Source organism: Vipera berus (genome assembly GCF_964194415.1).
Source record: "Vipera berus genome assembly, chromosome: 3".
In the NCBI taxonomy this organism is placed as follows: domain Eukaryota; kingdom Metazoa; phylum Chordata; class Lepidosauria; order Squamata; family Viperidae; genus Vipera; species Vipera berus.
In genome coordinates this window covers 218,007,198-218,028,700 of record NC_138204.1, presented here as the reverse complement: position 1 = coordinate 218,028,700, position 21,503 = coordinate 218,007,198, and the positions used below count along the sequence as shown (strand labels likewise).

General features: G+C 60.8%; 1 protein-coding gene across 7 annotated transcripts in view; it reads right to left on the bottom strand.

Moving 5' to 3' along the window:
• PLEC (plectin) overlaps positions 1-21,503 on the bottom strand; it is a 79,568-nt gene that overhangs the window by 46,651 nt on the left and 11,414 nt on the right. For 2 of the 7 annotated variants that reach the window (XM_081323087.1, XM_081323088.1), the window contains exon 1: positions 12,177-12,394. The exons of 2 other annotated variants lie outside the window; for them this stretch is intronic. In XM_081323087.1, the coding sequence (XP_081179213.1) occupies positions 12,177-12,267 (91 nt within the window). In that variant the 5' untranslated portion in view covers positions 12,268-12,394. Of the gene's footprint in view, positions 1-500; positions 736-978; positions 1,587-12,176; positions 12,395-21,503 lie in introns of those variants that run through there. 3 more of the 7 variants (XM_081323086.1, XM_081323093.1, XM_081323100.1) reach the window with 2 other exon arrangements.

Below are 21,503 nucleotides of genomic sequence, written 5' to 3'. Positions count from 1 at the left end.
AGCAGGGGGAGGAGCCTTAGCTGACTCAGAGCCTGGGTCCCCCCCCTTCCTTTTCCATGTGACCAGCTGCCAGAGCAACCGACCAGCCTGTCCGGCCCCTCCTGTGCCCAGCTGGCCCTCCCACACCCAAACCCAGTCTGGCACTCGGGAAGGCGCCCTGACGGGGGCAGCAGGCAGAGAGAACGGCCACCACGCCAGCCCCTGCCCACCCCCATTAAGAGGGGTCCAGCGGGCCGGTTAAAGGGCCACACTTGAAGCATCCGGAGTCACTCCTCCACGGCCCGGCTCTCAACCAGCCCAGATGGCAGAGAGAAGCGCCCGGCAATCTTCCTGCCGACTGCAATCCGCCAGCTGCCCCCTCGCGCCCGCCTCCTTCGCCCAGGAGCAAAGAGAAGTGGCTGCGAGGAGCCCCCCAAGCCGAAGCTCCCCCAAGCCGAAGCTCCCCCAAGCCGAAGCTCCCCCAAGCAGGGGCGCGGGCAGCAAGCAACCTTCCCGGGTACCTTCACCCAGCTGGCCTCCCCTTCGCCTGTGCCGCCGCCGCCGCCGCTTCTGCGGCTCTCCCCCAGAGACAGCGGGCCCTCCGGCAGGCTCCATGGCACCAGCTGCCTCTGACCTTGGCAGGCGGCAGGAGCGGCGGGGCTGCCAGCGACGGGCAAGGAGCTGCTAAGGATAGCAGGACAGCAGCTGCTGCCCACCTGTCAGCAGCAGATTCCCCCCCAACCCCCGCATACCACCATCAGCACAGAGGCGCCTACAGGGCACAGCAGGCGGAGCACCAGCCCCCCCCATCCGAGCCGGCCCTCCCCCAGGATCTTCCCGGCGCAAATGAGATTTCCTGCCCTCCAGCCGGAGCAGCCCCAGCTGTCCTCAGCGTCAGAATGAAAGAGAAGGGTAAAAGCCTCGCAGGTCACGGCACCCCTTGACAGAAGTCCCCCCCCCCACGGCCAGCGCTCCCCCCCCCCAAAGGAGGTGTCTGACCTTCATCCGAGGAAGATGCCGGCGGCAGCCCCGCCCTCCTGCTGGCCGACTCGACAGGTCTGGCGGCGGCATCCTTCCGGCGGTACTCCTGCCGCCAGTCCTCCCGGGGTTTGGCGGGCTGGGAGAGCGGGCCCCGCACGGCTTGCACGCCGGGGGGGCGCGAGGCAGGCCGGGCCGCGGGGAGGGGGCGGCGGGCCCGCTGCAGGGTGGCGGGCACGATCTCTGGCGGCAAACGCAAGTGCTGACGGAGGTGGGCGATGCCCTCGTCCGTCAGGTACCAGTAGCAGTGGCGCCAGGCGAAGTTCTCGCGGACCAGCCCCCGGGAGCGCAGGGAGCCCATGGCCCGCCAGACCTGCAGGTGGCTGACCCCAGGCAGCTCTGGGTGGAAGCTATGCGGGCGGGGGTCTTTCTGCCCCACCAGCACGCCGTCCCGGAAGAGCAGCTCGTAGATGCTGCGCAGCTGCCCCAGCGGCATCAGCATGCCGGCTACCATGTTGCCAGAGGGCGGGGAGGGGGCGGCCGGCTTCTGGAAGGGAGCAGCGGAGCCTTCGCCGACGGGTAGCCTGGACAGGAAGGAAGGCTCCGCTGGGCTGGACCTCCCTCCCTCCTCCTGCCCAGCCTCAAGGAGCCCCCCTTCCCCTCCCGGCAGCAGGCAGAGGGAGGGGGAGGCCGGGGGGAGCACATGCTCCTCCACCCGCGGCTGTTGGGCCTGACTCAGCGGGGAGAGGAGGCGGGTCCCGCTCAGAGTTTCCTTCCACAAACTACTTCTGGGCAGCTGTGGGGAGAGAGGGGGAGGGCAGGGTGGAGAAATCTCTGGCGCACATCCTTGCCCAGAAGCTGGGCACGCTGCCAGAGACCTGGTCTGAGGGCACGCTTCAGTCCAGCCAGATGCTCCCTATCCCTTGCTGGGAAACTGAGGCACAGAAGGGGTGCTGCTGCCTGTAAAGCCAGGAATCACCTTCCAGATGTGGATGGCTACTGGAGAGGGTTGCGCCTCCCCCCCAAAAAACATGGAGGGCTCTGCTGGCCTTTTGCATGGCTTGTGCCAGGGGCTTCCCCAGGCATGGAGCCTCCAGGCAGGCAGCGAAGAAGGAGAGGCAAAGCAGCTGCCCTGCCCCCTTCCAAACGCCGCAGGCACCCCACCTCTCCCCTGCTCCAGGCTATTCCTGGTTGGAGGCTTTGCCAGGTATTTGGGGCCAGATGGGGCTGCTTGCTCCCCTCCAATTATAGTAGGGGGGGCTGATACTATAATTGGGGCTCTTAGGGGCCCAGCCCCCTCTCGTGTCTCTGTGAGAGGAATGCCTGGTTCCTTGCAAGCTTTTCCTGAGCTCAAACGGGCTGCCCTGGCGCCTGGGGGTGGGGGGGGAGAGACATGTAGGATTGGAAGGACAAGGACAGGTGGCAAGGCTGGTATCGCCCAGCGCCAGGCAGCATCGGGGCCTCCCTCCTTCCAGGCAGAGATGGGGAGGGGCCGGTCATTGCTCGAAAGCCCTGGCAGGGACGCTGCCCACCTGACAAGTCTCCTTCCACAGACCCATAGGGCAGCTATTGCCCAGGGTACAAACAGGAGCCCTAGCTGAGTCTTGCCTGAGGGTCGCTGGGCAGCCCTGGACCACCTCCACAGGCACTGCCAGCCAGCCAGCCTCTCTTGGGGCTCAGGACGCTGCACCTGCCAGCAGCCACTCCTCAGTCGCCAATGGGCACAGTGCCCACTTGGCAGGAAGAGACTCTTCAAACCAGCCGGGCAGTTTCCCCAGCGCTCAGCCAGAGTCAACAGGATTTGTGCAGGATTTGCCTTTGGGAGTTGCTCTGCTGGTCCAGCCCCACCCTAAGCACACATTGCCCCCCCTCCCCAGCCGCACTCAGAACAGGAGTTTTCCTAGGGAAAAGCCCCAGGCATTCTTGCCCAGGAAGGGTTGGCACATGCCCAGGGGACCCTGGAAGTCATCACTGCTGCCTCCTCGCCCCTCTCCTGTCCCCAAGAGAGGGCAGACCTTCAGTGCCACAGGGGGCCACGCAGCTAATGGGGAGACTGGCAGGCAACGGGGGCCTAAGGAGTGGCCCGTGCCTTCTCTAAAGCCCGCCCATGCTGCACAGCCTCTCCTACCTGGCCCCCATTGCCTTCCAGTCTGCCATGGCTGCTATCAAACCACCCTCAATTTCTACCCAGCCCCCCCCCCCCGTCTGCAGCAGGTGAGACGCAGGGCGACCCACAGCAATGGCAGCACCCATCAGCAAGAGCCCTGGCCGCTCAGCCTGGGTCCCGGGGAGGCCTCTGTGCCGCTCCTCCCTCTGGCTGGCACCTAGAAGGAAACGCCATTGTTCAGAGCAGCCAATCATTTGCCCCAAAACTCCGGGGCTGGTCTGGGACATACCCAGGTGGAGCAAACGAGGGGGCGAGAGGGAAGCAGAGACAGAGACTGCGCGCCTTGAAGCAGGGGCCAAAAGGAGGACACGGAGCAAAGGAAACCATGCCAATCTCCCGGGCAGGAGGCCTGGCACACCAGACAGGAGCGACCACACCCACAGCCTGCTGTATGCCAAGCAGATTCCCCCCTTCTGACAACCCTTTGGGAGGTTCACACAGCCCTGGGCGCCCCACATCAAGGGCCGAGGGGGGGGGAATTTCCTGGGACAGCTGAGAAACTCCAAGGCTCCAGGGAAACCTGCTCAGCTGGCAGCAGCCCCGGCACAAGCCACGCAAAAGGCGGGTGCAACCCCTCCACCTTTGACGGGGGGGGCTCAACCCCCTCTGGCAGCCATCCACATCTGGAAAGCGGGAGGGAGCACTTTGCCCGCCCCAACCTTTGACAGGGGCTGCCCCTTCCTTGCAGAGAGGCCCAGGCTGGCCAGGGCTGCAGCGGGGCCCTCCTGACGAGGCAGAGCCAGCTTGGCGGCTGCAGCTGCCCACCCCGGGACCAGGACAGAAGGCTGCTTCCATCCGCCCCCCCCCCCAGCCGCTCAGCTCTTGCAGAGTCTGCCTGCTCCCTAGGAAGAGAGGGCCCTTCGCAGCGGGCTCTCTGCGGGGGTCCCTTGGGTATGGGGGGGGGGGTGCTGGGTCTCTCCCGATGCCAGGAAGGGGTGAAAGCCCTTCTGCCAGGGCAGCCCATGGGGCAGAGAGGGAATCCCACTTCCTTCATCCACTCCAAAGAGCGCCTGGCTTCCAGTCTGATGCTGGACAGGCTCTCTTTACGTCTGCTGCCACATTATGCGCCCTTCCAAGCCCTTCCCCGGTCCTCCCCCAAGCCCTCCTCTACCCCAGAAGGAATCAAGCCTATCCCACCCCATGGAGGAGGGAAGGGGACTCCCCCAGGGAAGTTGAGGCATCCTTGTTCACACCAGAGGGGGAGGCAGGGGGTCTAGGATGGAGGCCTCAAGGCTGTGGCTGCCTGGAGTGGGAGATCCTGCCTGTGCCAGCTGGAATGAGCCAGGAGGCCCAGAGGGACCCAACCCCTTTTATAGGCCTCTGAAATTTGGGGGGTCCTCTTTCTGCTGACTTTCACCATGTAAGATACAGCCCCCCAGAAAAGCCCCTCTCCCCAAATTCACAGCTGGGTGGATGCAGTCTTCCCCCTCCCTCTTCGCCCATTTGCCCACAGGGGGCGACACCTCTAAATGCCCATTTGGACAGCAGGTTCCTTCACCCCCAGAAAGGCCTGGGGGGGGCTGCATGGATTTGCAGGGGGGAAAGGGCTGCCCAGCTTCAGGGCCTTGCCTGCCTCCCCACATTCTATGGGCCTAGCCCAACTGACCCCCCCCCAGACAACCTCCCCTCTCAGCAGTGACCGTTAGAGACTGAGTGGCCGGCCATCCTCGGTCCAAGGGTCTGGGCAGGAGAGCTTCTTTCCCCCCCCCCCAGACACACCCAGCCCTCCGCCCAACCAGACGCATCACGCACCAGAATCGGCCACTGCAGCAGACGCAGGGAAGTGCAGCGTCAGCGCGGCAGAGGAGCCGCGCTGTGACTGGCAGCCAAGCACCCGGGTTGGCGCCAGCTCTGCCAGCCAGCCAGGCACCGGGCACCTTGGTTGGCTGGAGAAGGGGGCCAGATGGGTAAGTGGGCACCGTCCCCCAGCCGCTGAGCCTGCCGAGCTCCCGTGCCTGCTTGCCAGACCTGCCCTCGTTCCCCAAACAAGGCAGCTCTACACCATTGCCTCTCTGGTCTCCTCCAGACCCAGACCCAGACACACACACACAGAGACACACACACACACAGATGCACTTGCGCAAACACACAGAGTCAGGGAGGCAGCCCTCTCTCTTACAGGCCCAGCTTGCCAACTGGCCAGGAGTCTTCAGGGCATGGCAGGAATGGGGGGGGGGGCTGCTGGCTGGAGAGTGACAGTGGTGCCTTTTGTGGGGGGCATAATGCAGAAGCTGCTGGCACTGCCTGCCTTGGCAGTGGGTTCTCGAACACCAGTTTGCACCACAGCCCTGCGAGGCCCTGCCATCAACCAGGCCGGCTTCCATTCAGCTGGATCCCAGGCTGGGTGGCCTGGGCAGTCCAGCCCTGGGCTGCCCCTCGGCTCTCTGGTCACTCAGTGGCCCTTTCAGCAGAAGCCGAGGCCGCGGGCCCCAAAGGCAAAGGCTGGCAGGGCCAATCCAGGCTGCCTGAAGGGGTCCCGGCTACCCAGGTCAGAGGGTGGGGGTGCCAGACCAACTCTCCTCTCCTGGTAAATCAGCCAAGCGCAAGAGCACGCCTGAAGTCAAAGCACACACTTATACACCCCACGCACAGACACTGCTCCGCAGCGCAAAACCCTGGGTAACCCCCCCCCCCGAATCCTTTGCAGGGTGTTTTCCTTCAAGGATATTCTAAACTTTTGCATCTTGGGGGCTGTGAATGAGGGGGGGAGGCAGAGGCCCAGGTTCTGCCCCTGGTTTGGTCAAAGTCCTGCATTCACACACACACACACAGCCCCAGTGAAGCCACCCCAGAGATGCAAAGAGGGCCAAAAGAGACTGTGTGTGTGTGTGTGTGTTTTCAGTCCAGCCAGTGTTCTTTCTCAGTTGCCTTAACTTGGATTCCTGCCACTGAGCAGGAGTTGGACTCACCAGCCACCATGCCCCCCTTGCCCTCTGGAGCCCTCTCAGCTCCCCCCCCCGCCAGCCAGAGTGGGCATCCTGGTCCCACTGAAGGCACCAGGCGGAGAAGGGATGTCTGTGGAGAGAACCAGCCTCCCTGACCAGCCCCCCCCCTTCGCTGAGGAGGCTCTACTGGAGCCAATAGGGAGGGAGGGAGAGGGCTGAGCATTTCAGACCCAGACAAGAGCAGGGTCCAGGGACAGCCAAGGGGGCTGCCCAGATTGGGGAGGGGAGAGGAGACAGAGGGCAGACTAGCAGGAGAAGAGCCACAGACACACACACACACAAACACCCTGTGCCTTCTGCCAGAGGCCTGTACAGGAATTAAGGCGCCCCCCCCCCAGCCCCAGGGCAGTGTGGATTGGCTAGAGGGGGGGGGCTCTCCCTTGCACTTCACTCTTTTCATTCAACACGCCCTTAGAGCTGCTCAGAAAGTTCTGTTTATTGGTGCATTGCAAATAAACCAAGGCTCTTGACCAGCCAATAGGGTGGAAGGAGGGACTGCCATTCCTGCCAGAGACCCTTTGCAGAGCAGGTGCTCCCCAGGCAGAGCTTGCGCCCCCCCCCCAGCCTCGAGCGGGGCTTCCAAACGCTGCAGTTCCTGGAGCATCCTCTGCACCCCTCCTCCTTTCCTGGCACAAGGACCCCCTCCCCCCTTTGCCATCAGCCACACCTGCAGCTAGCAAGCTCACTTAACTCCCCACCCTGAGATTCAGGACACTGGGGGGCAGCCTCCCCACAGCCAGCCTGACCCACCACCAGCACCGCCCGCCCCCACCACCAGCACCGTTTTACCGGATCAAGCACGGGAGAGGCTGCCAACTCCGCAGAGCCCAGAGCATCCTGCAAGGGGTGCAGCAGCAGCAAAGTCCCCCCCCCCAGCCATCCGCATCCGAACCCGGAGGGTCTGCCGAGGAATGCAGGTTTGGCCAAGCAAACGCGAACCTCCGCTCCTCTCCCGCCAAGGACCGTCCCGCGCAACCAGAGCCGGGATGCGCCCAGCCTCGTCTCTGCCCCCTTTGCCCCAAACACCAGCTCCCCCTGCGGCCGCCAACCCCCCATCCCCGCCCCGGGCTACCTTTCAGCGAGCTGATCTCGTGCTGGATGGAGCGCGTCAGGTCCATGGCGCCGGGATGCAGAGCTCTGCCTCCCCCGGCTCACCGCCTCTCCCGCCCTCTCGCGGTGGGCGGGGCGGGTGGGGCAGCTCCTCCCCCGGGCAGAGCCGCAGCCAATCAGCGCCAGGGGCTCCGACCGGCCTCGTTCCCCGGCCTGGACGCGGCTCGGCCACTGCGGCACTGCGCGTCGCCCGGGCGGGGCCCCCGCAGAGCCCCACGCGAGAGCCGCGGGGGGGGGGGAGACGCAGCGCGGCCCGCGTCTCAGCTGGGCTGCGGCGCCCTGGCGAACCGGGCTTAGCTGGCCGGGCCCCGCTCGCCGAAACCGGCTCCCGCGGGGATCCGAGCTGGCGGCGGGACCTGGGCAGTCCTGAGCCCGAGAGCGGTCGGGGAGGCGGGAGTCGTCCAGCGGGGACCGCCGCCAGCAGCGGCTACCAGGGGCCGATTACGCGCGACCCTCCGGCTGAGCCGAGCGCGGCCCTTCGCACCCGCCAGCGCGACCCGAGAGGGGCCAGGCGAGGCCGCAGGTCGAGCCCCCCGTTATGAACCCGCAAGTCAGTCAGCGGAGCAGCCGGCCCGGGGGCCCTGCGGCGGCCCGAGAGTCCCCTGTGCTCCGGGCTTGGGGCTGCCGCCCTCCCGCCACAAAAGTCCAGGATGCCCTCCGTAGAAACGCACCTCGGTGGTCCGCGGCCCCCACTCCGACAGGGCGCCCTCTTCCCGCCCAGGCGAGGAAAGAAGTCTTGGACCCAGATGCCGAAGCCCGGCAGAGTCTCCAGCGGAGCTCTCGGGGCAGCGGCTGGTTGGTGAGCCCACCCCCGCCTCCAGCTAAAGACCCTCCGCTTGTCCTCCACAACCACCCTCTTTGCCCTAAGTGGGACTCTTGCCGCGGAGGGGCCCTGTGGGCTGGACACAACACCAGCTGCCTCTCCGCAGCCCCCCCCTTGCCCTGCCTCCTCTTCAATGCCAGAGAGAGAGGAGGGCAAGGCGGCTAACACTGCAGGGGTGGAGCTGCTTGAGGGCCTTGCAGCTCCGGCCGTGGAAATGTGGGTCATCGGACTATCCGGGAAACCCAACTCAGATTCCAACGGCCTGTCAGTCACCATGGTTTAATTGTGGTTAATACAACCCTCCCAGCTACGCGAATGTATACCACCTGGGCTCCCTTCCGGGTGGGCGTGGCTGAAATGTGCCAGCCTGAACTGGAGCTGAGCAAGGAAAGGGACCCAAAGCAGGACCAAGGCCCCCTCCCCAGATAAGAGGACCCCAAAGGAGCCAAAAGCAGAGAGGGCTGAGGGAAGGGGGTCTCCACGTGATCTGGACCCCATGCAGGGCTGAGTCCCCCCAGTCCTCCCTTGCGTAGAAGGCCTGGGGAGCTGGCCTCACCACCCCACAGCCGGGGCCCTTCGCATCCTTTGTCCCCCCGGGCAGAACAGCTGGCTGCACCCCAGAGGCGCCACCTCTGCCAGGCCAGGGCCAGCGAAAGGCCCCACGGAGCCAGCTGCATGTCAGCAAAGGGTTCCTGCTGGGATGGCCCATGCCAAGCCCGAGAACTGGCCAGAATTGGGGCATCTGGGAACATGTGTGCATGGCCAGCAGTGGCCCGGATCGCCAGCTCTCCTGTCCCAGTGCAGCCTCACAAGGCGGGGAATAGAGCAGGACGGGGAAAGTTTTGCTGGGAGTGCAAAGGAAAGTTTTGACCCCTGCCCGAGGGCACGGCAGGGGCACCAGCTGGACCCCACCCTGCTGAAGCATCCATTCAAACAGGCCAATTGCTTGCACGGGAGGGCACCACAACCTGCACGACCTCGCCAGGCTGGCATTCTGTAGATCTTGGAAACAGAAGGTGCCAGGATCATTGCCCACAGGGGCTCCCCGAAGGGAGAGGGAGACTGTAGGGCAAGGGAGAGAAATGGGGCACAGGGGTCTTGTGGGAGTTGAGAGCATCACTAGCTAGAGCACCCCTACAAGAAGGGCCTGGAAGATGTGCTTCTCCGGGGGATGCCACCTAATCAAGCCCAGGAATGGGCAAGTGGCTGTGCCATCTAACCAGGCAAGGCGTTGTGTGACTTGGGGGGGGGGCAACCATAATCAATCAGTCTTCTAGTCCAGCCCCCTGTTCAAGCAGGAGATCCTATACCATTTCAGACAAGTGGCTGTCAAGTCTCTTCTTCAAAATCTCCAGTGATGAAGTACCCACAACTTCTGGTGGCAAGCTGTTCCACTGGTTACCAAGTCTCTCTCTTCCCCAAAGCCCCTCCCTCTTACTGGATCACTCAGACTCCTGGCAGGGAGGGGGATGACCTGCAGTTCTGCACAGCCAGTCTTTGGAACTGTTGCAGACTGGCGTCCCTCTCCCCTCATGCAGCCAAGGTAGATAGAGGGACCCTCACCCATCAGAGCCTCCAAATCAACTGCCCCCTCCTCAAAGAGCTGCAGTGGGACTCCTCCCCCTGCTGGAGATGGGTCACTGGGCAGGGGCCATCCTGACTGCCAGCCCCCTGGAGCAGGGCAGCAACTCACCCCGCCCACTTCTCGGGCCACAGAAACGGCCATCCATCCACAAACCACAAAGTGGGAACTGAGGCCACAAAGCCGAGCTAGATGGCAGCCGGATCAGCACCCACCTCCCTGCCCAGATTTTGCTTCAGGATAAGGAAGAGTCCCTGCCTGTCAGAGAAGAACCCTCTCCTCCGGGGGTGGGGTGTGTGTCTCCCCGTGGGAGGCTTTTAAGAAGACCCTCGGGGATAAATTGCAAAGGTGCCTGTCTGCACCTCCCAATGCCACGGTTCTGAGAGGCTGTGATCTGCAGCAACAGCTGCGTTTATGCAAAGCAACAGGACGACGAGTGGCTTTACCTCCAAGGTGCCCTCCCGATCTGCCACTGTCCTGAAACAAATCTCATTTTCCACCAGGGAGGACAACCGTCTCCCTAGCAACCCAGAAAATATGCCAGGAAGCTCTCTCATGATGCCACAGAAGCAGCACCAGTGCCAGGCAGCGATCTGCCTTTTGCTGCCCCCCCCCATTCCGGCCATGCCTGGCAGGTTTCCTCATAGGAAGCTCTCCAGAGGGAGTCATGCCACCCGTGCCCAGCGTGCTGTATGCAAAGGGGTCTGAAGTCACTCCATGCCAAGGGACCGCAGGCCACATTGCCTGCCCACCGGCTGCCCAAGAATTCTCCACTTGGACTCATATAGGCCGCCTGCCCCAGAGCCTCTGATGGCCACAACTCTGGTTAGTCACCTTTTCCCCGCACGGTGCCCACCCTGGCATCGCAGAACTAGATGGGCGTCTCCACTGAAGCTGGGGAAGGGGAGAACGGGGCCCCTTTGTCAGACTGCCCCTCTCTAACTTTCCCCCTCTGCCTTCTCACCCAGGTCAGCCATGGCACTCCTGCCAACCCAAGGGGCCCGGCGGACCAGCCTGCACCCAGACCTCAACCGCTGCCGGCTCCCACCTGGCCAGGAAGCCGATCTCTTCTCCGCCTGCCCTTCTAAGGGAGCTGAGAAAGATCCACTGCGGGAGCCCGGGGCCAGAGCATAAGCAGGCGGGCGCCAGCAGCAATGCCCAGCTAGGGCAGGGCAGGCAGGGGAGCCAGGCCTGGAGGAGGGCAGGGTGGGGAAGAGGCAGCTGAATCACTGCCTGTTGGCATCTACAGACCGTGTGCCCTGAGGCCAAGCGGCAGTGGCACCAAGCCCTTGGTAGCCAGAAATACTCACATTATTACAGATACTACTGTTATAGACACTAAGTTGATGTTGAATCTAATTACGGCAGCGAGACATTTAGTAGCGCAATATTGGAAGAAGGAGGAACTGCCGACTATAGAAGAATGGACTTTGAAAGTTTCTAACTTGGCGGAAATGGCAAAGATTTCAGCATATTTGAAAGAACAATCGCAACAGAGATATATTGTGGAATGGACAAGATGGACTGAATATATTCAGAACAAATATGGGACTAAAAAGTTTCATTTAGCATTTGAATAAGTATTAGTTTTATATGATGTATTATTAGTTATTTGTTATCTGTTAGTAATATAATTATGACTATGGGGAGTTAAAGTGCGATACAATTTATTGTCTTATTTTTGTTGTTAGCATATTCTAGCTTATGTTTGTATCACTATACCCTGTATTCAGCTCTGGGAAGTCGGGGAGGGGAGGGGAGGAGGGAGTTTTTTGTATTTAAAAATGTATTGTAAAACTTTTCAATAAAAAAAAAGAAATACTCACATGCACAGAACACCTTCCCAAAGGGGCTGCAACTCCCACCCTCCATACTCCGGTAGAGCAGGCGTGTCCCTCGCTCCAAGGTCCCCCTCTCATTCCCCAAGGCCAAAGCCCACCAATCCCTGCCCCTGGGCAGAGGTTAGGGCTTCTTCCCCCCAGCCGTGGGGCACGGGGGGGGGGGGAGGAAGGTGAGCTCAGCAATTGAAGCCCCAAATGGAGCAAGAAGGGGGGCTGGGCAATGGCGGAACCAGAGCAGAGGAGACTTCAAGGAATCACTAAACAGGCCATCCAGGACACCCCCCCCCAAGACTCCCAGCCCCCTGCCACGTCAAAATCCAAAGCAGACCATCCTCATCACCCCTCATGCGGACATTGCCCTCCCTCCCAACAAGATCTTGGGTTTGCCCTCACTACACCAGGCCCACCCGTCTAGCCCCCCTCCCTTCCAGGCTGGGGCTTTTCCCACCCCCCTCCGGAGGACCAAAAGGGAGGACCCTCGAGACAGGGGGCGCCTCTGCGGGGGGAGCGGGGGCATCTCCCGATCGGCAGCCCGACGTTGTCCTTGCCGGCCTCGCCTCCCAGCCCAGAAAGGCGCCCCGGCCTCAGGGCGCTTCGCTCCGGCCGAGCGCAGGGGCGGAAGGCGGCCCTCTCGCAGAGAGACTCGGGCGAGGCTCGAGGTAGCGAGGGCGGCTCGCCCCGCGCGGCCGCCTCCGTTTGCCCTATTAAGGGAAAGCGCGGCGCAGCAGCCCGCGCGGCCCCCCGTGCCCACCTTTGTACTTCTCCCGCACCTCCTCGTAGGCCTGCACGAAGTCCTTCTCCTCCGGGTTGGGGGGCAGCAGGCTGAGGTTGAAGGTGGCCATGGCGCGGCCCGGGCAGACTGGGCTGGGTCGGGGGCCGCGCCGGCGGAGGGGGGCGAGGCCAGGCGGCCCGGCCGGGCCAAACCCCGCGGCGGCATTCCGGCGGCGGGCCCGGCCCTACCCCTTAAAGGCACCGCCGCCCAGGGTCCCCTCCCCGGGCCGGCCCTCCCCTGCCCCTGCCGGGCTGAGTCGCCAGAGAGGGCCGGCTCGGGAGGGCGGGGAGCGCCGGCCAGGCCCGGCGCAGACCGGTCGGCTCCGGCAGCAGGTGCGCCCCGGGCTCCTCTCGCCCCGCCGGCGTCCCCACCGGGAGCCTCCCGCGCCGCTTCCCGCCGGCCGGGCACGAGGAGCACCGGCCTGAGATGCGCGAGCGGCAGCCCCTGCGCCCCCCGAGCGCCCGGCCAGGGACCCGAGGATGCCTGGCTCCGTGCCACCCCGGGCGGCTGGCTGAGCGAGCTTCGGCTGCGCCTCGGGCTGGGAAACCGGCGCCGACAGCCGCTCCGGGAGGCCGGAGCGCAGCTTCTGCTCCCAAATTGGTCCCTAGGAGAGCAGGAGGAAGCGAGCAAAGGGCCCAGCCCTGGGGTCTCTGCTTCCCCACCTGTCTAGAGGCCCCTTGGCGGGTGCCCGGAAGCGACCCTCTTGACCAGCATTGCTGTCCAAGAGGGAGGGAGGGAGCAGGTAGAGAAGTTCCTTCACCCAGCCTTTCTGAGGCCACAGCTGAGAGTGGGCACATTCGGGGGCTCGGACCCAACACCGGGGGGGGCTGGAGGGGCTCTTCTGCCCACAGGGGTCACACTCAAGAGACAAGCTCCCTCCTGCCACTTCTTGGTCTCCCGTGGGGCCCCCACCTCCCCTCTCCCAATCCAGCAGTGGGCTGGCCCTCCCCCATCCCCGCCAGCTGCTCAGCCCCAGTCAATTTAACAAGCGGAAGGGGGAGTGGCAGACCTCCCCTTCCCACAAGGATGACGCAGCCAGCGGCAGCCGTTCCCAGGAGGCGGAGGAGAGCCGGGAACTGTGGGGGGGATTTTACCGCCATCTTTGCAATGAAGAATGACAGCCGGCATTCACACAGGACACTTGCTCTCCATTTCCCACCCCTCTGGCTGGTATTGGGGGGGGAGGGATGATGCAAGGGCCACTGGGCCCTAAAGCTGTCTGGGGAGGGCCCCGCTAGAGTGTGGCCCCAAAGAAGTGCTCCTCCTGCCCATTGTCCTGGCCAGACCTGTGCTGCCCCCCACCCCTTCCTCTTTTGCCGCCCACCCTCCACAGAGGGGTCTGGCAATGCAGGGGGGGGGCTCCCAGAGCTAATGGGAGATGAGGCTCCAGAGGCAGAAAAGGGTGGGTGGGCAGGTTAGCCTCACACAGCAGCAGCTGGAGCTGCTGTGATTGTGATTGATGGAACTTCGGAATATGCTTCCTGCTGTGCCCCCTAGACACACACACACACACACACAGAGAGAGAGAGAGAGAGAGAGAGAGAGAGTTCACTCAGGGCTGGCCTTTCTGTGTCCTGCTCGATGGGACCCAAATAAGTTGCTGCCAGGGACAAGCTTTGGGTGAGCAGAGAGCCCCAACAAAGGCCTGTCTCAAGCCCCCCCCTCCCCCGCCAGACGGCGCCTCAGGCTTGGCTGCACCTTCAGAGTCACCCTTCTGGCTACAGGAGGGACCTGGGGGGGCAGCCCAGCCCTGCCCCTCACAAAAGGATGTTCTGTGTGGGATTTGGCAAACGTTGCGTGGTTTTGTTCTTCTACCCAGACTCCTTCCAGCAATGACTTGGTTTTTTTTAAAAGGTAAAGCAAAGCACTGGGGCAGATCCAGCCCGGTCCCTGCTGGAAGACCGGCATTGAGGCCCCCTGGCCGCCCGGCCTCCTTCCCTCCTCACTCAGGGCGGTGCTGTTTGGGGGTCTGGAGGAGCCCCGAGGCCTTTGCACAGCCACTCCAGGCCAGGCACACGCACCAGGGGCACACAGGGGCTCCCCAAGGAAGCTTCCGCCTCTCTCTGGACCTTCGGTTGGGCTTACAGGCCCCCACATTCCCAGCCAATGGAAGCCAATGGAAGTTTCAATCTGGCAGGTCTGGAGGGTGGGGGTGGAAGAATGGAGGAACGGAAGGAGAGATGGATAGAGAAAATGCACTGAATCTAGTGTGCCAGGACAGCTTACGGAGTACTGGAGACACCAAACTGGCTTACAAGAAAGATCAAAAGAAAAGAGGTGTGGCAAGGCTAAATATTCTATGGCCAGAGCATTAAAAAAAATTGCAGGCAAGGCAGATAACAAGACCTGGCAATGCCTGAGAACAAGAAAGTGGAAGAGCAACTCAGATGATTAAAGGCCTGGAGACAAAAGCCTATAAAGAACAGCTGCAGGGACTGGGTATGGATCCTCTGGTTTCATGCGGTCCATGAAGCCATCCTGGAAAGAGTGAGGGAACGGCCCCCGCTGCCTTGGCCCTGGCCCAGAGACCCTCCTCCTGCCAGAGACCCTCAGATCTGTCCCACTCCTGCCCAGGCCCCCATAGGCACCCTTGATGCCAACGATGGAGAGCTGGCTACGCCCACCCAGCAGGCCATACGCACTCTGGCCACGCCCACCCAGTAGGCCACGCCCACCCTGGCCACACCCACCCGGCCCCCTGAGGGCAACGGCAATGCTGATGCGGCCCTCAGTGAAATTGAGTTTGACACCCCTGGTCTAGAGCAGCTATGGAATTCTAGAGGAATTCTGGGAGCTGAAGTCCACGACTCTTAAAGTTGTTAAGGTTGCAGACCCCTGGTCTAGAAAAAAGAAGGACAGTGTGCGTGCGTGTGCGTGACATGATAGCAGTCTTCCAGTATTTGAGGAGCTGCCACAGAGAAGAGGGGGTCAACCTATTCTCCAAAGCACCAGAAGGCAGGACAAGAAGCAACAGAGGGAAACTAATCAAGGAGAGGAGCAACCTGAAACTAAGGAGAAATTTCCTGACAGTGAGGACAATTAACCAGTGGAACAGCTTTGCCACCAGAAATCGTGGGCGCTCCATCACTGGAGGCTTTTAAGAAGAGACTGGACAGTCACTTGTCTCAAATTGTGTAGGGTTTCCTGCCTGAGCAAGGGGTTGGACTAGATCAGAGTTTCCCAACCTTGGCAATGTTAAGACAACTGGACTTCAACCAGAATTCCCCAGCCAGCCATGCTGGCTGGGGAATTCTGGGAGATGAAGTCCAGCCGTCTAAACATTGCCAAGGTTGGAAAACCCTGGACTAGATGACCTCCAAGGTTTCTTCCAACATTATTATTATATCATTATCATCAATCATCATTATTATCATTATTATTACAGATGCAAACAAAGCCAGAATTGAGAAGGAAGAAAATGTTGCCTATGCGGAGAAGCTGAAGAAACAGTGGGCCACCTGGTCAGCTGCTGCAAGACGATCACACAAACTAACTACAAACAGCATCGTGATGAAGTAGCGACAATGGCGCATTGATTGGAAGATCTGCAAGAAATACCATTTGCCTGCAAGCAAGAACTGGTCAGACCCCCAAATAGACAAGATAACAGAAACGAAGAAGCTGCGGTGTTCTGGGGCTTTAGAATTCAAGCAAACAAGCTCTGGTGCATAAGACTCCAGACTTAACAAGTCTTCATCAGGAAGTCAGAGAAGTTTGAACGGCAGACGTGGGGATAACCGTAGACAGCAGAAGAAGAGAAGAGCTGCAAACAGAACAACGGTGGCAAGAGGAAGCAGAGGTGGTACCCATAGTAACAGGCATCTTGGGTGCAATCCCAAAACATCGGGAGAAGCCCTCGGCACTGACAAAATCTCCATCGGTCTATTGCAGAAGGCAGCTGTGCTCGGAACAGTTTGTGTCCTGCACCAACGCCGTCAAACAACACCCGCCCATCCCTTTAGGAAGGACTGGACAGGTGGGGAAAAGAATAGAACAGAACACAGTATTCTTAGTATTTTATTGGGCAGACAAGGAATTTGTCTCCGGTGCATAAGCTCTCAGTATACATCCAAGCAATAAAGCGATAAATTATAAATCATAAGATATAACCAACCAAGTGACCGTCACGGATTCCGAGAGGAGTCGGCAATAGGAAAGAAGTCCTGCTTCGTGGGGAGGTATCCTTACGCACAGACAGTGCGGTGGGAATTGGGTGTTTAGCAGAGTGATGGCACTTGGGAGGGGGGGGCAAGAGGGGAACCTTTTGTTCTTATATGCCCCCCCTTGTAGCAGCATCCTGAGGGGAGATGCTGAAACAATTTATGTCTGGGATGTGAGGGGTCTGCAGAAGAAAATGCCAAATCCAGCCTGAGCCCAGCGAGACATTTCTTAAGTGAGGTTTGCCTCATTTTGTGACTTTTCCTGCTACAGTTGTTAAGTGAATCACTGCAGTTCTTAAGTGAATCTGGCTTTCCCCTTGACTGGGCTTGTCAGAAAGTCACAAAAAGTTACCATGTGACCCCGGGACCCTGCAGCCGTCATAAATCGGAGTCAGTTGCCAAGCGTCTGAATGTTGATCATGTGATCACCAGGATGCTGCAATGGTCGTAAGTCTGAAAAATGGTCATAAGTCACTTTTTTCGTTGCTCTTGTCAGTTTAAACGTCACAAGCCAAGGGCCACCTGTAGGGCATCGCACATATGTGCTGCCTGGCTCTGGCAGCTGCTCTCAGCCCTTGGAAGGCAGCCTGCCCTCTCTGGGTGCCCGCTGCCAACGGGCAGACAGCAGAACCCCCCACCAGCACCCCTTTGCCTGAAGAGGGGGCAAAGGGGGGAGGGGCTTAGAACTTCTCAGCGCCTCCCCCCTTCCTGCACCGGCACAGGCAGCCGGAGAACCAGGGGACGGACGGGAGAACCGGGGGAGGGACGCCCAGCTGGCTGAATGGCCAAGTGATGGCCGAAGGAAGGGGGAAGCCAGGGCTAACTTTGGGACAATGCAGACGGCCCTGTAAGGCGGGTGAGGAGAGGGAGCGTCCCGCAGGGGGGATCCCGTCTCCTCTCCGCTCTGGCCTCTGCTATAAATAAGCAGCTTTGCAAGGCCAAGGGAGGCAGACGAAAGGGGAGACGGGGGTCCTCGGGCAGGCAGGCTCAAGGAGAGGAAGCGCCTGGCCACTGCTGCTGAGTGACAAGATGGCGGGCGCTCGGCCCACCAGCCCTCAAGCCACAGAGGAACGTCGCTCACTGCTTATAAATAATGCCTGATGAGGAAGACACACGGGAGGTGGCAGCTCTAAAGATAGAGGCCTCTTTGCCAGGGAACCCAGCCGGGGGTCTGGTGCCCGAAGAGGGAGTTGCAGAGCAGGCCACTTGCCCAGGGCGGAGAAGCACACCTCCTAACAGCCAGTGTTGGTGGCTCCGTGGAAGGGAAGGGGGTAACAACTGGGTCCGACCGTGGTCTTCTCCGCAGGGACCCAGGCCAGGGAGAACCAGCCTTGTTTCTTTCTCCAAAGCTCCGTGGGAAATCCCACGCCAAGACCCAGGCGGGTCGGATGGGAGGGCGGGGGAGAGAGCGGCTGAGAGGAGGGCAGGGTCCTACCAGGAACCGGAGGGGGGCAATAAGAGCAGAGCCCCTACCCACCGGAGCCCCCCTCCCCTGCCTTCGAGCAGCTTGAACCTTTGGCCCAGGGATTGGGGGCGGGATCTCCAGGTGGGACCTCCCCGGCTGATCAGGCACATTCCTCCGCCTGGCCAGGAGATTCCAGAGCCCTCCAGCTGATCCCCTAATCTCCACCCACTCTTGCTCCACCTTCGGGGCTGCTGCCCTTCAGCCAATCAGGCGAGGAGGCTCCCCCCCCACAAAAAAGCCAAAGGACGGACTCCGGAGAGGAGCTGGGGCCGCATTTGTGCTCTACCAGCCAAGCTGACCAGGCTTCCAAAGCCCCCAAAGCCAGCCCAGGGGTGCCTCTCGTGGTTATCCCCGGCCTGCTCCCGTCAGTGGAGGGAAAGCAGCCGCAGCCTTCACATCCTGCCTTAGGGGGAGCCCCCTCAAGGCTCCAGGATTGACCAGAACGGGGTGTGTGTCTCCCCAGGAGCTGGGATGGGCTGAAGAAGGCAAAGGAGGAGGGATTTTGCAAGAGGGGCAGCTGCAAGCATTGCAACAGGCTGTGTTTGTCCAGGATGCTACATAAGTAAGTCTCCCCCCCCCTTTATTTTTGGCTTATATACACTGGAGTCTGGAACCTCCCCCCCTCCCCTCCCCCTCACTTTGTCCTATTTTGAAAACTCTGCTCTCCATCAGCCGGAGGCTCTTCCTGGTGTGCAAAAGGCCCAGCCAGGCAAGCGGCAGAGAGCGCCGGCCTGGTAGACGGACTCACCAGACCCGGAGGGCCTGGGCTCCGGGCATCTGGGAGAAATGGGGGGTCTGGCCAGCGGCCTGCTTCTCCTGGTGAATAAGAGACCGTCTTGCGGGAGGCATCAGAGCTCCCAGGGACAGCCCCTTGGGAGGACTGAGGGAAGGGCTTCTCACTCAAAGAAGGGGAGTCCCGATCACTGTCATGGGGACTAGAACATGAAGGCGGTCGGCCTGATATGGGCTGAGCATGTTCCTGAATCCAATTATTGTGACTCGGAATCATGGCTCATAGTTTGACGTGTCACATGACCCTGGTCAGTTGCAGTTTATCCAATAAATCAATCATAATTGAGCAATGTACTTTTTGTAGCGCTCACTGTTTTGCCCACCAAGCCTGCTAAACTCTCATCACGGCGGGGATGATTTCAACCTGCCCAGGGTGCAGGGCCACCCAGGCTGGCCAGCCACAGAAGCAGGCACCTTTGTCAGACTGGAACGGCATAGAAGGTGCCGAAAGACCCCAAAGGAAGAGACACGCGAGGCGGCAGCTCTAAAGACAGAGGCCTCCTTCCCCGGGCACCCAGCCGGGGGTCTGGTGCCCAAAGAGGGCGTTGCAGAGCAGGCCACTTGCCCAGGGTGGACAGACAGAGATGAGAGGCAAGTGATGGATGGCAGAGGGCCAGATGGGGGCTCCCCAGGGTGGATGGCACACAACAGCTTCTGGGGAGGAGCCACGGGTCTCTGGGGACACGAAGGATGTTTCTACCATGGCTGGATTAAAGCCTTTCCATCCTCTAGTTGCAACCTCTGCCGTGCAGGAAAAAAGAAATCCGACACTAGCAGCCCAGGGAAAGATAAAATGCAAGAGTACAGCTCGCCATCTTCTTCTTCATCCGGCTGCTGAGGCTGCTGGCGAGCCCCCCCCCCCCCGCCTGCCCCACACGAGGCAGCTGAGGGCTGGGCCAGGCCTTCTTCCCCCATCGCCCCCCCTTCACCAAATAGCACATGCCGTTCCCGCCAGGCTTTGGAAGGCTTCCGAGGCCTTTAAAATGACAAAGCACTTGGGCATTGTTCTCGGGGCACTTAGGGACTTCTGAGGGCTTGTGAAACCCCGTGAGAAGCTGCGTCCGCCGTTCTCCAGATGCTCTGGAAAGTTTCTGGAAAGCCCCCGAGGCCTTCACAGCAGGGCGAGGACAGCACGTGTCTTTGGGAGAATGACGGCACGGCCTTCTCTTGCAAAGCACCCAGGAGCCGCCCAGGCTCTGCAGGGAACAGCACGAGGGGCCTCGGGAAGAAGGAGCGGTAGACAGTTTCCATTTTTTGGGCTCCAGGGTGGACAAAAAGGGACTTGGCAGTCGAGAAACACACCACATACCAGCACTGAGCAGGATAGCCATGCAAGTTCTGGAAAACATACCGGTACTTGAATATCATGATGCGCATTTGTAGTTATAAAGATTAGAATGGTGCAGGCCAGTGTTTCTCAACTTTAGCAACTTTAAGGTGGGTGGACTTCAACTCCCAGAATCCCCCACCCATCTTAAGGTTGCCAAGGCTGAGAAACCCTGGTGCAGGCAATGTGTCAGGGCTGCCTTCGATCAATCCCTAGGAGAGGAAACCCTGGACTCTGCAGATCTAAGCAAAGGTATTTCTACTAGGAAGGAACCGGTTGCAGCAAAAGTCAGGCAAGGTCGGAAGCAAAATGCTCACGAACGGACAAACTGAAACGAACCACGGAGCCCACCCAGCCCCGGTAGCCAGGCAACCAGGGTTCGATCATCAGCCAGGAAGGTGTTTTGGAACTCTTCCTGGTCCAGGTGCTCCCCCTTCCAGCCTGCCACTCCCAGGCCGAACACGTTGAACAACCCCAGCCGGCCTCTCTTGAGCCCAGACCTCCCCGTCCCTTCTCAGAAATTCCCCCCTCACCTCCTGCAGGCTTCCCCTCCCAAATAAATACCCACTGCCCCCACCCACCGTTTCCATGGCAGCTGGCAGCAAGCCTGAAAGAAAGCAAAGATGCAGGCTGACCCGGTGGTTTTCTGCGGGGCTGGGAAGAAGGCGGATGAAAAGGCCACAGATGCTCCTGAACTTTGGAATTGGGAGTCTCTGAATAATCAGGAAAACAAACATACGGGTCAGGAAACAGTTTAGTTCTCACTCGAAGCACAAAAGACCAGGCTGAAATTGCATTTCAGACAAATTACGGGAAGACCCAGGTTCCCCTAATGCCGGGAAAGGTGGAAGGGAAGGGAAGAGGGGGAGGGGAGGGGAGGGACTCGGTCCCAGCAGCAACCGCGGCATCATCGTAAGTTCCGAAGCATCAGGTTGGGCATGGCAGAAAATCGGCCACTGAGGATGGACATGGACCTATCGGATCAATCACTCCCGGATTAGGAGGGAAGATGTTTCCTGACTGCAGAAGCCCACAGGGGAGTTTTTGAGAAATAGATGGACAGCCTTTTGTCCCGGATGGCCTGAGCATTCCTGTCCTGGCCTGGAGGCCGGACCCCTTCCAACCCTGTGATCCTGAATCCCCTCCAGCCCCACCCAGAGACGGGGTCCTCAGGAGCCGTTTCCTGCCTGCTTTGGCCGCTGTTCCCAGCAGCTCCTCCCTGGCAACGGCTCCCTTGCAGGCCGACAAAGGCAGCAGCTGAAGCAGCAGAGCTGCCCGGGTTTCCTTCGTTCTCCACCTGGAAAGGCCCTCCTGTGGCTCCAGACCCCTCCCTCCAGCTCCCCAAGACTTCCCCCCCCATAGCTCCTCAGCTACAGACCACCAACGCAGAGTCCATGCTGGGAGAATTGGGAGCAGAAGTTAAGAGGTGTGTGTGTGTGGGGGGGGGGGGGGAAATGGAAGATGCCTGGAAGGAAGAATCCCCAGTTCCCTCTGGACTCTCCTTCCAGATGCAGCCCAGAGGTGGGGCTAGGGGGCTGGGAAGGCGGAGGGGCCAGAAAGGA